The sequence below is a fragment of the Salvelinus fontinalis genome, chromosome 21 (genome assembly GCF_029448725.1).
Source record: "Salvelinus fontinalis isolate EN_2023a chromosome 21, ASM2944872v1, whole genome shotgun sequence".
Lineage (NCBI taxonomy): Eukaryota > Metazoa > Chordata > Actinopteri > Salmoniformes > Salmonidae > Salvelinus > Salvelinus fontinalis.
Window position 1 is genome coordinate 47,475,585 of NC_074685.1, and position 15,515 is coordinate 47,491,099.

The window sequence follows — 15,515 nt, forward strand, 5'->3', positions numbered from 1 at the left end:
TATATGGCCAATATACCACGGCTAAGGCCTGTGTCCAGACACTCCGCGTTTTGTCTTGCTTAACAACAGCCCTTTGCTGTGGTATATTGGCCATATACCACACACCCTCGTTCCTTATTGCTTAAATAAGCACTTGTGAATTGTGACAGCTCAAGTGTCTTCTCTCATGTCTTTCATAAATGTGAGAGTATGAACAATATGCCACAATAGTCCCAAATACGCAATGTGTTTCAAACACAAATAGCCTACTGTACATGTTATAGCGAATGATGAGACATCCTAAACCTTTTGAAAGAATTTGACCCACCTTGGCATGATTCTACAAATCAGTCACGGTTTATTTACATTTCTGGTGACTACAATTGGCACTGTGATGATGATAATGATGACGCACACTGACAGAATGACATAGGTCAGTATTTTGCAAAGTCTGTTCCTTTTAATCTCCGCTTCTTTCTTCTTTAACAAGGAGTCGTAACCAGGTGTGTAGACATCCTCCAACCAAAAATCTAGATCCCGTGGTCCTTTTTCTTCTTCCTGAAACAAAAGGGAGCATTTTGAAAGTGTAACGACGACATCGCGACACAGTCATTATAGGTGTGTAATAACATGTGACGACAGGTTATGACACATTTTTTCAATGACAATGGATAAAGCTACTTATAGCTTCGCGACGCGTTAGTTATCATGAGCTGAAGTCGGCTGTTTATAAGCAGTTATAAGGGTTTATGTCACATTAGATGTAATGATTATGACTGTTGCATGTAAGCATATCCACTTCAAGGAAAGTGTTAGCAAAAGAGATGAAACAGGCTATAAAGTAAAATACATGTATTTCAATGTAAGTTCTAATTAAAAAGTACATTATACATGAGTAATAATCAGTAGATTTTATTGTAATAATAGTAAAACAATAGCCTGCATCATAAGTAAAACAGCACATCAAACTAGACATTGTGCATTATACATATACATATGTACATTGCTCAATTGCTACAAATTTACAGTGTAAAATGTACAATAATATTGTAAATGTTATACTGTACATTTGTAGTGATGGAGAAATGCACATACTCTACCGTTCAAAAGTCACTTAGAAATGTCCTTGTTTTTGAAAGAAAAGCAATTTGTTTTGTCCAATAAAACATCAAATTGATTAGAAATACAGTGTAAACATTGTTAATGTTGTAAATGACTATTGTAGCTGGAAACGGCTGATTTAAAAGTATATATTTTATGGATTATCTACATAAGCGTACAGAGGCCCATTATCAGCAACCATCACTCCTGTGTTCCAATGGCACATTGTGTTAGCTAATCCAAGTTTATAATTTTAAAAGGATAATTGATGATTAGAAAACCCTTTTGTAATTATGTTAGCACAGCTGAAAACTGTTGTTCTGATTTAAAGAAGCAATAAAACTGTCCTTCTTTAGATTAGTTGAGTATCTGGAGCATCAGTATTTGTGGGTTCGATTACAGGCTTAAAATGGCCAGAAACAAAGACTTTCTTCTGAAACTCGTCAGTTTATTCTTGTTCTGAGAAATGAAGGCTATTCCATGCGAGAAATTTCCAAGAAACTGAAGATCTGGTACAACGCTGTATACTACTCCCTTCACAGAACAGCGCACACTGTCTCTAACCAGAATAGAAATAGACTCCGGGATGCTGGCCTTCTAGGCAGAGTTCCTCTGTCCAGTGTCTGTGTTCTTTGGCTCATCATAATCTTTTATTTTTATTGGCCAGTCTGAGATATGGCTTTTTCTTTGCAACTCTGCCTAGAAGGCCAGCATCCCAGAGTCGCCTCTTCACTGTTGACGTTGAGACTGGTGTTTTGCGGGTACTATTTAATGAAGCTGCCAGTTGAGGACTTGTGAAGTGTCTGTTTCTCAAACTAGACATTCTAATGTACTTGTCCTCTTGCTCAGTTGTGCACCGGGGCCTCCCACTCCTCTTTCTATTCTGGTTACAGCCAGTTTGCGCTGTTCTGCGCATCGACACTTACCAGATTTCTATCAAACCATCGGCACATACCGGATTTCTGATTTCATTATGGAGACGGGAAAGAAACGAGTATGACTTATTGATCACTGCTCTGTGATTCAGCAATAAAGACAACATATCCCTCACTACTCTAATTCAGTAATAAAGACAACATATCCCTCACTGCTCTGTAATTCAGTAATAAAGACAACATATCCCTCACTACTCTAATTCAGTAATAAAGACAACATATCCCTCACTGCTCTGTGATTCAACAATAAAAACAACATATCCCTCACTGCTCTGTGATTCAGTAATAAAGACAACATATCCCTCACTGCTCTGTGATTCAGCAATAAAGACAACATATCCCTCACTACTCTAATTCAGTAATAAAAACAACATATCCCTCACTGCTCTGTAATTCAGTAATAAAGACAACATATCCCTCACTACTCTAATTCAGTAATAAAGACAACATATCCCTCACTACTCTAATTCAGCAATAAAGACAATATATCCCTCACTGCTCTGTGATTCAGCAATAAAAACAACATATCCCTCACTGCTCTGTAATTCAGCAATAAAAACAACATATCCCTCACTGCTCTGTAATTCAGTAATAAAGACAACATATCCCTCACTGCTCTGTGATTCAGTAATAAAGACAACATATCCCTCACTGCTCTGTAATTCAGTAATAAAGACAACATATCCCTCACTGCTCTGTGATTCAGTAATAAAGACAACATATCCCTCACTGCTCTGTAATTCAGTAATAAAGACAACATATCCCTCACTGCTCTGTGATTCAGCAATAAAGACAACATATCCCTCACTGCTCTGTGATTCAGCAATAAAATCAACATATCCCTCACTGCTCTGTGATTCAGCAATAAAGACAACATATCCCTCACTGCTCTGTAATTCAGTAATAAAGACAACATATCCCTCACTACTCTAATTCAGCAATAAAAACAACATATCCCTCACTGCTCTGTGATTCAGTAATAAAAAGGACAGCTTTGTATTATTTTTCACAGGGAAATAATTGGATGCTATTACACTTGTCATCTTCATTGCAGAGCTGACTCCCTGCTGGCGATGTTGGAGGTGCCCGTTGAGAGTTTTTAATTTGATTTCGGCTAGCCTGTGCAGCATTGGTTTGGGTGACAGTCATAGTCCCTGACGTGTCCCACAGTGCCTTGGTTGGGGACTTTGAGGATGGTATATCAGCTGTCACTTGGCTGATTGGTTTGGTCAGGTGAAACATTAGCTGCCTGATGGAGTTACGATGGTGCTTTCTGTGGGAGTTTGCTCAAGGATACGTATCACAGATAATCAGCTACCGCCGAGAGCAAACATCAAAGGGATAACAATTGGTGCTGTGAAGTTTGCCAGGCACTAGTAGTGTGTAGTTTTGGACTGTGGATGTGTATATGTAGCATTTAATACTGTCTGCATGGACTTGATCCCATGCTGTCACCTCCAGCTCTCCTTATTTTAAGGTCAACTTGCATGTAGCCTCCCATTATCAGCCTCTATGCTTCAGGAGACAGTTACTTCAAGTCTAAGAGAAGGAGACATCACTGCCAAATTTGCGATATCTTAACTTATTTTACTTGGCATATGTGACTTTGTGTGACAGTGACAAAGTCTGTATATCCAAAACATGCTCTATTTCCTGGAACTGATCTACTGTTGCTGATGTTATTGTAAATCTAAACCCGGTCTTCCTGCCAGCCTGTCTGCCTTCCAGACTGTCTGTCTGCCTTCCAGCCTGCCTTCCTGTCTGTCTGTCTGTCTGCCTGACTGCCTGTATGCCTGCCTGTGTCTGTCTGTCTTCCAGCCTGTCTGTCTACCTGTCTGATTGCCTGTCTGTCTGTGTTCCTGCTTGTCTGCCTTTCTGCCTTCCTGCCTGTCTACCTGTCTGCCTGCCTGCCTTTAAAGTCTTCAATTTACCTTTAGATAGCCTGCCAGGTTGGAGTGGATTGAGTGTCTGTCAAACTCCTGGATGGTCCAGGAGGGTTTGGACTTCTGGTTCTCCCCCATGTCTATAGTCCTTATGTCTGTGTACAGAGGGTTCCTCTTGATCTTGGAATTCAAGGTGTGCGGCGTGATGTGCTTCTCCAGGTATCTGTCCACAAACACCACAGGGCTGCCCTCGGGGGACGGGGAAGGCCTAGTGTCACTCACAGTCCTACGTTCCCTCTGGGGGAGGAAAGAGATGGAGAGAGAGAGGGAAAAAGGGAATTGTCTTTATATATTACTTTGACTGTGGTAACAGTGTTTTTCCCTGTCCATTTTGGGATGTTACTAGGGGAAACAAGGGGATATACTTTTGTCATTACTTTCTTTAAACCAGCTGTGCATAATGCATTTGTTGTGCCTTTCTATCACACCTAACAAAGTCTCAGTTGGCCAGCCTTGTTCGATGCAACAAGCAGACTGAAATAATGGTCCTACTCCCAGAGTGGATGCTTTGTGCTTTGTCAGTTATAACAATGTATTTTTAAAAAAAAATTCAACTTAATTGTGTTAATTTATTACGTGTCTGAGATTGTTTTAAATGGTATCTGTGAAAGACAAACAATTTAGTGTAAATTGTTTACTTTCTGCTCACTTTATTGCATTAGTGAGCCCTCAAATGATACTTTAGCCTAATTTGCTACATAGGTCATCTGCCTTTTTTGCAATTATTTTCCATTGGACAAAAGATGTAACCCACAAATGTTTGCTTAGGTTTTTTTGCCAAACTAACAATGTCTTACTGTATTTAAATTATTTTATTTGATTTCAACTAACTTATGTTTTTTACTAATTATTCTTTTACCATTATTATTATAGCTCCTTATGACAGTATTCTTTAGTAAAGGCTATTCATGTATTCATACATGGCCCATAATGCATCCGTAATGCATATACACAGGTGATTCAAAGTACCAATATTCCTGCATGTCTGTGTGTTCACTGCAAAAACAGACGGCGGAATGATCCATCTTCTTCTCTTGTTTGGAGCAGCAATTAAATGATGGAACATGATGAAACGATTCACAGCCTTTCACTCATCAATTAATTGTGTAAAATGCAGAAAAGGAGATATGGACAGACTGAGAAACTGTGAACCTTAACCAATTCTGATAAGCTCACTTGTTATTCTCATTGAACTCCAATGACTGACTCATTCCTGTTTGACTCATGATTCTACTGCAACCAGAAGCTGTGGTTAATTATGTAGCCATATTGACTTAAAAACAACAAAGATGGAGAGTTGGATATACATTTGAAAAAGAACGAATCCAGACTGAATCAATCAATTCACAGTTGTCTGCAACTCAAAAAGAATGTCAGTTTATTATGTGTAAACCCCTTTGTGATCTTTGGCAAGCATGGTGATGGAACACTGATGCAATAACTTTTCACTATGTAACGGGTGACGCTCTCCTCATCCTCGGATGAGGTGAGGAGAGAAGGATCCTCAGACCAAAACGCAGGCTTTGGGAAATAAGCCATCTTTATTAAACAACGATGATGGCAAACACGAAACGAAACAAAACACTTTCAAACTACAAAATAACAAAACGACGTTGACGAAACCTGAACATAAACTTACATAACTAAACATAAACTTACGTACAGGAAACAGACGACATCGAAACGAAAACGAAACAAACAAACGCTACAGTCCCATGTGGTACGAACATAACATACGGACACAGGAGACAATCACCCACAAACAAACAGTGAGAAATGCCCTACCTAAATATGACTCTTAATTAGAGGCAAACGCAAACCACCTGCCTCTAATCAAGAGCCATACCAGGCAAACCGAAACCAACATAGAAACAGATAACATAGAATGCCCACCCAACCTCACGTCCTGACCAACTAACACACAAAAACTAACATAAATAGGTCAGGAACGTGACAGTACCCCCCCCCACAAGGTGCGAACTCCGGACGCACCAGCACAAAGTCTAGGGGAGGGTCTGGGTGGGCATCTAACCACGGTGGTGGCTCAGGCTCCGGGCGCGGTTCCCACCCCACCATAATCCATCCTAACTTCCTCCCTCCAAGAATGTCCACCCTCTTTTGACCCCCACAAAATTCCCTTAACAACATATCCAATAGGGACAACACCGGGACAGAGAGATAAATCAAGAAAGAGGGATAGATAAGAATATAGAGATAGGTGAAGATAGAGAGGGAGATTAGGATAGAGGGGCAACTCCGGACTGAAAGGCAGCTCCGGACAGAGAGACAGCTCTGGACTGATGGGCAGTTCTGGGTATCCAGCCTTTTCAGGCTGAAGGGCAGCTCATGGCTGACTGACGAATCTCGATGCTCATGGCTGGCTGACGGCTCTCGACGCTCATGGCAGGCTGACGGCTCTCGACGCTCATGGCAGGCTGACGGCTCTCGACGCTCATGGCAGGCTGACGGCTCTCGACGCTCATGGCAGGCTGACGGCTCTCGACGCTCATGGCAGGCTGACGGCTCTCGACGCTCATGGCAGGCTGACGGCTCTCGACGCTCATGGCAGGCTGACGGCTCTCGACGCTCATGGCGCTCTGACGGCTCTGGCTGCTCATGGCGCTCTGACGGCTCTGGCTGCTCATGGCGCTCTGACGGCTCTGGCTGCTCATGGCTCTCTGACGGCTCTGGCTGCTCATGGCTCTCTGACGGCTCTGGCTGCTCCTGTCTGGTTGGCGGCTCTGGCAGATCCTGTCTGGTTGGCGGCTCTGGCAGATCCTGTCTGGTTGGCGGCTCTGGCAGATCCTGTCTGGTTGGCGGCTCTGGCAGATCCTGTCTGGTTGGCGGCTCTGGCGGATCCTGTCTGGCTGACGGCTCTAGCGGCTCCTGTCTGGCTGATGGCTCTAGCGGCTCCTGTCTGGCTGATGGCTCTGTAGGCTCATGGCAGACGGGCGGCTTTGCAGGCTCATGGCAGACGGGCGGCTTTGCAGGCTCCTGGCAGACGGATGGCTCAGACGGCGCTGGGGAGACGGATGGCTCAGATGGCGCTGGGGAGACGGATGGCTCAGATGGCGCTGGGGAGACGGATGGCTCAGATGGCGCTGGGGAGACGGATGGCTCAGATGGCGCTGGGGAGACGGATGGCTCTGGCCGGTTATGGCGCACTGTAGACCTGGTGCGTGGTGCCAGAACTGGAGGCACCGTGCTAATGACAAGCACCTTCCTACTAGTGCGGGGAGCAGGGACAGGGCACACTGTATTCTCAAAGCCTACTCTATCCCTGATGCGTGGTACCGGCACTGGTGACACCGGGCTGAGGACAAGCACATCAGGATTAGTAGGGGGAGAAGATACAGTGGGTTCAGGGCTCTGGAGACGCAAAGGTAGCTTAGTGCGTGGGGCCGGAACTGGAGGCACCGGGCTAGATACACGCACTACAGGGAGAGTGCGTGGAGGAGGAACAGGGCTCAGGATACGCACTGGTAGCCTAGTGTATATAGTGTATACAGTGTATACACTGTAGGTACTAGGCTGGGGCGGGGAGGTGGTGCCGGAAATACCGGACCGTGGAGGCGTACTGGCACTCTTGAGCATTGAGCTTGCCCAACCTTACCTGGTTGAATACTCCCGGTTGCCCGACCAGTACGGGGAGGTGGAATAACCCGCACCGGGCTATGTAGGCGAACCGGGGAAACCATGCGTAAGGCAGGTGCCATGTATGCCGGCCCGAGGAGACGCACTGGAGACCAGACGCGTTGAGCCGGCCTCATGACACCTGGCTCAATACCCAATCTAGCCCTCCCAGTGCGGGGAGGTGGAATAACCCGCACTGGGCTATGCACTCGTACAGGAGACACCGTGCGCTCTACTGCGTAACACGGCGCCTGCCCGTACTCCCGCTCTCCACGGTAAGCCTGGGAAGTGGGCGCAGGTCTCCTACCTGCCCTTGGCCCACTATCTCCTAGCCCCCCCCCAAGAAATTTTTGGGAATTACTTACGGGCTTTTTCGGCTTCCGTGCCAGACGCGTTCCCTCATAGCTCCGGTTCCTCTCTCCGGTAGCCTCTGCTCTCCTCAGTGCCTCCACCTGTTCCCATGGCTTTTCGGGCTTCCAGCCACGTCTCCTTGCTGCCTCCTCAAACCACCGTTCCTGGGCTTTAGCTGCCTCCCTCTCTTCCTGAGAACGGCGATTTTCTCCTGCCTTAGCCCAGGGACCTTCTCCATTCATTATCTGTTCCCATGTCCAGAAATCCTTGTCTTGTCCCTTACTCCGTTTCGTTTTCCCTTGCCGCTTGGTCTTAGCTTGGTGGGTGATTCTGTAACGGGTGACGCTCTCCTCATCCTCGGATGAGGTGAGGAGAGAAGGATCCTCAGACCAAAACGCAGGCTTTGGGAAATAAGCCATCTTTATTAAACAACGATGATGGCAAACACGAAACGAAACAAAACACTTTCAAACTACAAAATAACAAAACGACGTTGACGAAACCTGAACATAAACTTACATAACTAAACATAAACTTACGTACAGGAAACAGACGACATCGAAACGAAAACGAAACAAACAAACGCTACAGTCCCATGTGGTACGAACATAACATACGGACACAGGAGACAATCACCCACAAACAAACAGTGAGAAATGCCCTACCTAAATATGACTCTTAATTAGAGGCAAACGCAAACCACCTGCCTCTAATCAAGAGCCATACCAGGCAAACCGAAACCAACATAGAAACAGATAACATAGAATGCCCACCCAACCTCACGTCCTGACCAACTAACACACAAAAACTAACATAAATAGGTCAGGAACGTGACACACTATGACCATTCATTACTATTCATTGGAAGGTCAATAGCTGTCATTGTGTGCGTCACGAAACTTAACACGTTACTTGGACCTCTTATTTTAGTATATCTTTGTTTTACACACAAATAAAATAGGCCTATCTTTCATGTGTATTTTACCAGAACACTGTTACTTACAGAAAAGAGATCAATCAAATATTCCTTTTATTGAAATGATGGGAAGACAATGAGCATTTTAAATGACACTTCAATTCAATTAGCCTAGTTAAACAGATTTTAAGCACCTCTGAGTTTGGCTTGAAGTATTCACCTAAATTGTTTGGATTACCTGAAGTGCAAGATTTTGAAATAAAGTGCTGTCCTTATAGTTAGACTTAAATTTGAGCCAGAGGTATTCACACCATTACATACATACTGAATCTACATGACCAAGACACTCCAAGCAGACAAGCCTTCCATTAGATATCATATGAGTACCTGCCTTTAACAGTGAAAGTCTACTAGACTTAAAGGACACAGACAGATGGCCTACCTGTTGATAGACTTGGTTACTCCACTGCCTCTGCCCCGACAGAGCTGCCCCGACCTGGAACATCCCGTGGGTGGCCGGCAGCATCCCCACGTCCAGCTGAAATAACTTATCCGGGTGGTTGTTGTTGGGCAGAACCGATATGTCCATCGTAGGTCCTCTTTAGCCAGAGCTCTACAGGAGCTGAGACGCGTTCAACCAGGCATACGTTCACACACTGTTTGCCTTGTTGAACGCAATTCTGGTCCGTACACATGAGGCTACACACGGTGCCTCCATCAGATCAGGAATTATTGATGAGCCGCTATTTATGAGCAGGTGTGTGTAACCTAACCTGACCTCTTGTGATGGGAACTAACCAACGGTGCCAGGCAGCAGGGTGACATGGTGGAGTCATACCCCAGGTAACAGACACCTGTACACCTGAGTATTGTCTAATGCCAGGCTAATACAATGCTCTAAGGTGTGATATTTATATAAGTAAGTGTCTCCCAAACCTATACATTTAGTTGATCTATTCCAATAGGAGCTCAGCTGATTTACTGATTTAACTGATCAACATTTATCAAGCCCTTGATTAGGCTGTAACTAGTACAGTACTGGGAAATTGCTATAAGTATCATAGGCTATGCAAGACAATGCAAGATTTGTACAATGTAAGACTTTTTCCCTTAAGTAATAAACTGTAGTAGTCTTATTAAATCCACAGAAGTTATATATCTCAGGTATTAATATGTTACAAAGTTTCACCATTTGAGGCAGACTCAGAATAAATGAAAGGTTTATATCCCTGATAGCAGATGACTGCTGGACAAAATCTGGCACCGCAATGTTGAGCAAGGTCTGGCTTTATCATGGTAATTATCTGGTTTAGGCAACCAGACCCGGAACCAAAATTCCAAGTGGTATCTGGTAAGCTGTAACCTTGTAGAAATGGGCCTGAATTTGAGACACAATAATAAGTCAGGAATCTGTATAGTTAATTGTGTTCATTGACAGGCCTGATCTAGGAGCAACAATTAGTGGCCCGGTATGACTCAGTTGGTAAAAAATGAGGCTTACAATTTGTATTTATTTATATAGTTGTTTTGAGGACAACTTTTAGCCTTCAAGTAAAATCCAAGCAATACAATATGACATGGAAACCATAGGAACAAACAAATAATGGAGAATCTATTTTATTATTTTCTCAGGAACATGATATGCAGGCAGTTTTTTCTCCTACACAACCGCAAGACATTACGAGACAACGCTACATACAGGTATGTAGGAGCCATTAAAAAATGACACGGTCTTACAGTGCTATAAAATGTCAATTTTAATTCATTTCAACGACACTCAACTTCAACTTGTTTTCAGCCAATGACAGAAGGTATAAACCAAGCAGTATTTTTTTGCACCACGTGACGCCTAGACTGAGGGCTCATGGGAACCAGAGTAGGGTGAAGTTGCCCCTAGACGCTGATCTAGGGTCACTTTAGCATTTTTTTTTCTCCACTAATTCTTAAGGTCAGGGTTGAGGGGGGGGAAGTTGATCCTAGAGCTGTACCTAGGGGATACTTCACCCCAGAGCCAACCCATACCAGTGCAGCAGTACTTCAGTGTAAACATGTACAGTGTTTCTTAGTTCTACATTATCTCTATTCAAGTAGAGGGCCGTGGAGTGATACACTAGAAACAGTCATCGTTGTGTGAATAGTGTACAGTATAATGTACAGCAGATTGTTCTAGTGAAGCAGCTTGCTGTTCAGATGTTGTCGCTCTAACATTGACTTTAACATACAAGACAGCCGTGGGCTCATCCTGGTGTACACAACCAAGGTAGGCCATACTGTACTAACTATTTGGCGAAAAATATGAATGATAGTTTACTATATGACTAAATAGTGTCCCTTTTAGTGATTTTGAAACACATTTTGAAATATTGATACAGATCATGTGATTTTAAAATGGAGGATAATTTCCCTTTAGAAACCCTCCTGAAGACACTGAGATCCAAATCCTAACTTGGAGAGATCCGTGCGCGTAACTGGGATACATTCACGTAACTGGGATACATTCAGTTCGATTCAACGTTTGCTACTGAACTACATTTCCCCCAAACGATGCGCAGCGTTCCTGTAACAGCCTTTGAGGTATGTTTGCTCCCGTTTGGTGGGTGTGGCCTGATCAATATGGGTGTGTCCTGAGCAATATATGTGTGGGCCGATCAATATGGGTGTGACCTGATCAATATGTGTGCGACCATTTTTTTAAATCGCAAAACTTGTGCGGTACCACACACACCATACAATCTCACATGACTGTGGGACGCAGGACAAACCTGGCCCCCGCAATGTCGAGCAAGGTCTGGCCTTATCATGGTAAAGGTCTGGTTTAGGCAGCACACACACCATACACCGTTCTTCAAATGGTCGTTCAGTACAGTACCATTTCCGTTGAATTAAACGGTGAAGACCGCTATGTGACGTACTGAACACACCCCTGATGTCAATGTTAGATTTTGAGGGAAAAGATGTGGGTCTTCAAGCTTTCCACACAATTGTTTCAGTCCCAACAGATCCTAAGGCAGCACCATTGTTAACATATGCATAGACATAGATTAATTCAGGTAAATGTTACAATAAGGTATTTTCTCCAACTTTAAGCAAGCCTCGGCTATTTGGCAACACTTTATGTTTAAGCCTAGATCCCCAAAAGTTCACTCAAGTACACTAATTAGCACCACGTTACTACAGAGACATTTAAGCTAAATAATAAGAATATATTTGCTGTCGTTACTAGAAGTGTCATCAATTATCCAAATCCCTCCAAAGCCACATTGTTGCTTACAGTGTTCGACATTAAGCCAAACATGTACAAAGCAAATGAAGCGCTGAAAGTCCTCAACCCTAAAACATCATAGCAATCAAACATAAGTGTCTTTGCAGCTGTAATGCTTTCAGTATTGCTTCTAAATGGACAGTATTGTGAATTCTGTTTGAAATAGATTAAACATACAGTACCATTTGTGTCTCTAAACACATTTTTGCTAAACTAGACGAAGGACAAGAACGTCATTGTAATTACTCACGGCTGGAAGCCAAAGTCTCAGCAGTGGCTAATACCAAGCAGATAGCATGAAGTTCACCAATGCTGAAATAGATAGAAATGTTTGTGTTGGGCTAAAGAAGTAAACTTGAGAAAAAAAACAGAAAGTCCAACACACTAATTATGCTCCCAAATAGCATCTTTTATCAGACAACGTTTCCATCCACAAGGATCTTCGTCAGGTTTGTTTGTCAGGTCGTTTTGACAGGTCGTTTTGTCAGGTCGTTTTGACAGGTCGTTTTGACAGGTCGTTTTGTCAGGTCGTTTTGACAGGTCGTTTTGACAGGTCGTTTTGTCAGGTCGTTTCGTCAGGTCGTTTCGTCAGGTCGTTTCGTCAGGTCGTTTCGTCAGGTCGTTTCGTCAGGTCGTTTCGTCAGGTCGTTTCGTCAGGTCGTTTCGTCAGGTCGTTTCGTCAGGTCGTTTCGTCAGGTCGTTTCGTCAGGTCGTTTCGTCAGGTCGTTTCGTCAGGTCGTTTCGTCAGGTCGTTTTGACAGGTCGTTTTGTCAGGTCGTTTTGACAGGTCGTTTCGACAGGTCGTTTCGTCAGGTCGTTTCGTCAGGTCGTTTCGTCAGGTCGTTTCGTCAGGTTGTTTTGACCTGATGAAGATCCTTACAGATAGAAAGGTTGTCCGATAAACAGTGGTACTTGGGAGCATAAACAGTGGTACTTGGGAAGATAAACAGTGGTACTTGGGAGGATAAACAGTGTGCGGGATTTTTTTTTTGTTGGAAGAAACTGATAGGAAACCAGTAGACCTAGGTGGTACCAGTAGACCTAGGTGGTACCAGTAGACCTAGGTGGTACCAATGGTACGCTTGATGAAGTTTGTAGTTTGCACTTTTGGCACTATTGCATTGGTTACATTATACGGGGTTAACTAAATTTATGGAAACTACAAGTGATATACCTTGATGGATTTTGTCTGATTTTCAATGTGATATTAATGAAGATAAATCAGAAAAATACAGTATGGAAAATAGTAAGACATTTACAAAATATTAGCATGAATTAACATTATTAAAACAAAAACTTCTCCAAAAACACCAAAGAGTTGGATCCTTATGTAGATCTACAGTATATCAGCTCAACGGATCTCAGGTGAAGGCTGGTCAACAATTACACCCTCAAAAGAGATGTGCTTAGACCGACTCAATACCAATAACATGATATAGTATCGACTCAATACCAATAACATGATATAGTATCGACTCAATACCAATAACATGACATAGTATCGACTCAATAACATGAGCATAATATCGACTCAATAACATGACATAGTATTGATTCAACCTCAATAACATGACCATAGTATCGACTCAATACCAATAAGATGTCCATAGTATCGACTCAATACCAATAACATGAGCATAATATCGACTCAATAACATGAGCATGACATAGTATCGACTCAATACCAATAACATGACATCGTATCGACTCAATACCAATAACATGACATAGTATCGACTCAATACCAATAACATCATATAGTATCGACTCAATACCGATACCATTACCATAGTATCGACTCAATACCAAAAATATGGTAATAGCATGGACTCAATACCAGTAACATGAGCATAATATTGACTCAATACCAACAACATGAGCATAATATGGACTCAATACCAGTAACATGAGCATAATATGGACTCAATAACATGACATTGTATGGACTCAATACCAGTAACATGAGCATAATATCGACTCAATAACATGACATAGTATCGATTCAACCTCAATGACATGAGCATAGTATGGACTCAATACCAATAACATGAGCATAATATCGACTCAATAACATGACATAGTATCGATTCAACCTCAATAACATGAGCATAGTATGGACTTAATACCAATAACATGACATAGTATGGACTCAATACCAATAACATGACATAGTATGGACTCAATACCATTAACATGACATAGTATGGACTCAATACCAATAACATGACATAGTATGGACTCAATACCAATAACACAACGTACTAATGACACATTTACAGTGCTTATAATCTACCGCTGGTTTGATTGAAACAGGTGTGTTCTGTCCATCCCACGTGTTGGAATAAGTGCACTTGATATACATAAATAGGATTTGACACCTAAGTTCGCCCCTGGAAGGAGGGGGCGAGGGGGCGAGGGGAGGGTCAACTCCTCTGCTGCATCTTCTGTGCGTAAAAGTCCCGGCAAGTTTCACAGCAGCGTTGATACCAGCGCATGTCTTGGCAGAGGTTCTTCTCGCGGATGACTTTGCAGTAAACCGGCCACTGGTCCCGTAAACACTTGAACGTCAGGGCAGCTACGGAGGATGAAAGGAGAGATTCAGTTTGACATAGTGCACAGTTTCCTAATCCTGGTCCTGGGGATCCAAAATGGTCAACATTTTTGTTCCAGCCTAGCAGTAACCCACTTGATTCAACTCATCATCAAGCCTGTGATTGGTTGAAATGGGTGTTAGTGCAGAGGACCAGGATTAGGAAACATCCATGTACTGTAACACCTATACATGTGAATACAATAAGTTTTGTTTTTGCATGCAGTTTTAACTGAATAACAGATGAACATGGCTTTTTATCAAATGGTTATTCCAGTGCATCACCAATAGGTGGCAGTATTATACACATTTCGCATTTACTTTTCTTTGTACTGATTCAACTTTGCATTCATTGGAGATTAAATAAAAATATAAATCCAAATCTATCATGTAAAACAGAGATTATATTAAAAGTCCAGTTGCCACATTGTAATTTCAGGGCTGTCAAAAAGAATGGGTGTTATAGTAGCAAATTATTAGCCACACCTAAACACACAATGACTAAAAGATGATGGCAGAAGCAGATTATTGCACATTCCCACAGACTCAAGCAGTCCTATATTGTCCAAAAGCTTCCAAATAGTGTCTCTCTCTCTCTGTCTCTCTCTGTCTCTCTCTCTCTGTCTCTCTCTCTCTGTCTCTCTCTCTCTGTCTCTGTCTCTCTCTGTCTCTCTGTCTCTCTCTGTCTCTCTCTGTCTCTCTCTGTCTCTCTCTGTCTCTCTCTGTCTCTCTCTGTCTCTCTCTGTCTCTCTCTGTCTCTCTGTCTCTCTGTCTCTCTCTCTGTCTCATTCTCTGTCTCTCTCTC

The 15,515-nt window shown here is 42.9% G+C and overlaps 2 protein-coding genes across 2 annotated transcripts in view; both read right to left on the bottom strand.

Moving 5' to 3' along the window:
- Positions 1-330: 330 nt before the first annotated feature.
- On the bottom strand, positions 331-9,447 carry LOC129818289 (major intrinsically disordered NOTCH2-binding receptor 1-like). The gene is made up of 3 exons (XM_055874032.1): positions 9,301-9,447; positions 3,947-4,195; positions 331-537 (listed from the first exon to the last, which is right to left on the bottom strand). Exons 1-3 carry the CDS (start codon positions 9,445-9,447, stop codon positions 331-333), a joined length of 603 nt encoding a protein of 200 aa, XP_055730007.1.
- A 1,012-nt stretch (positions 9,448-10,459) lies between these two features.
- The window catches only part of LOC129819043 (A disintegrin and metalloproteinase with thrombospondin motifs 19-like), a 169,110-nt gene continuing 164,054 nt past the window's right edge, over positions 10,460-15,515 (bottom strand). Inside the window, exon 23 of the mRNA XM_055875548.1 lies at positions 10,460-14,695. Coding sequence (XP_055731523.1) covers positions 14,544-14,695 — 152 coding nt within the window. The 3' untranslated portion in view covers positions 10,460-14,543. The remainder of the gene's footprint in view (positions 14,696-15,515) is intronic.

Coding starts and splice junctions, on each gene's coding strand:
- LOC129818289 (XM_055874032.1), bottom strand. CDS start 9,447: ATGGACATATCGGTTCTGCCCAACAACAACCACCCGGATAAGTTATTT. Junction 4,196..9,300: donor GTAACCAAGTCTATCAACAG/GTAGGCCATCTG, acceptor TTCCTCCCCCAG/AGGGAACGTAGGACTGTGAG. Junction 538..3,946: donor ACCTGGCAGGCTATCTAAAG/GTAAATTGAAGA, acceptor CTTTTGTTTCAG/GAAGAAGAAAAAGGACCACG.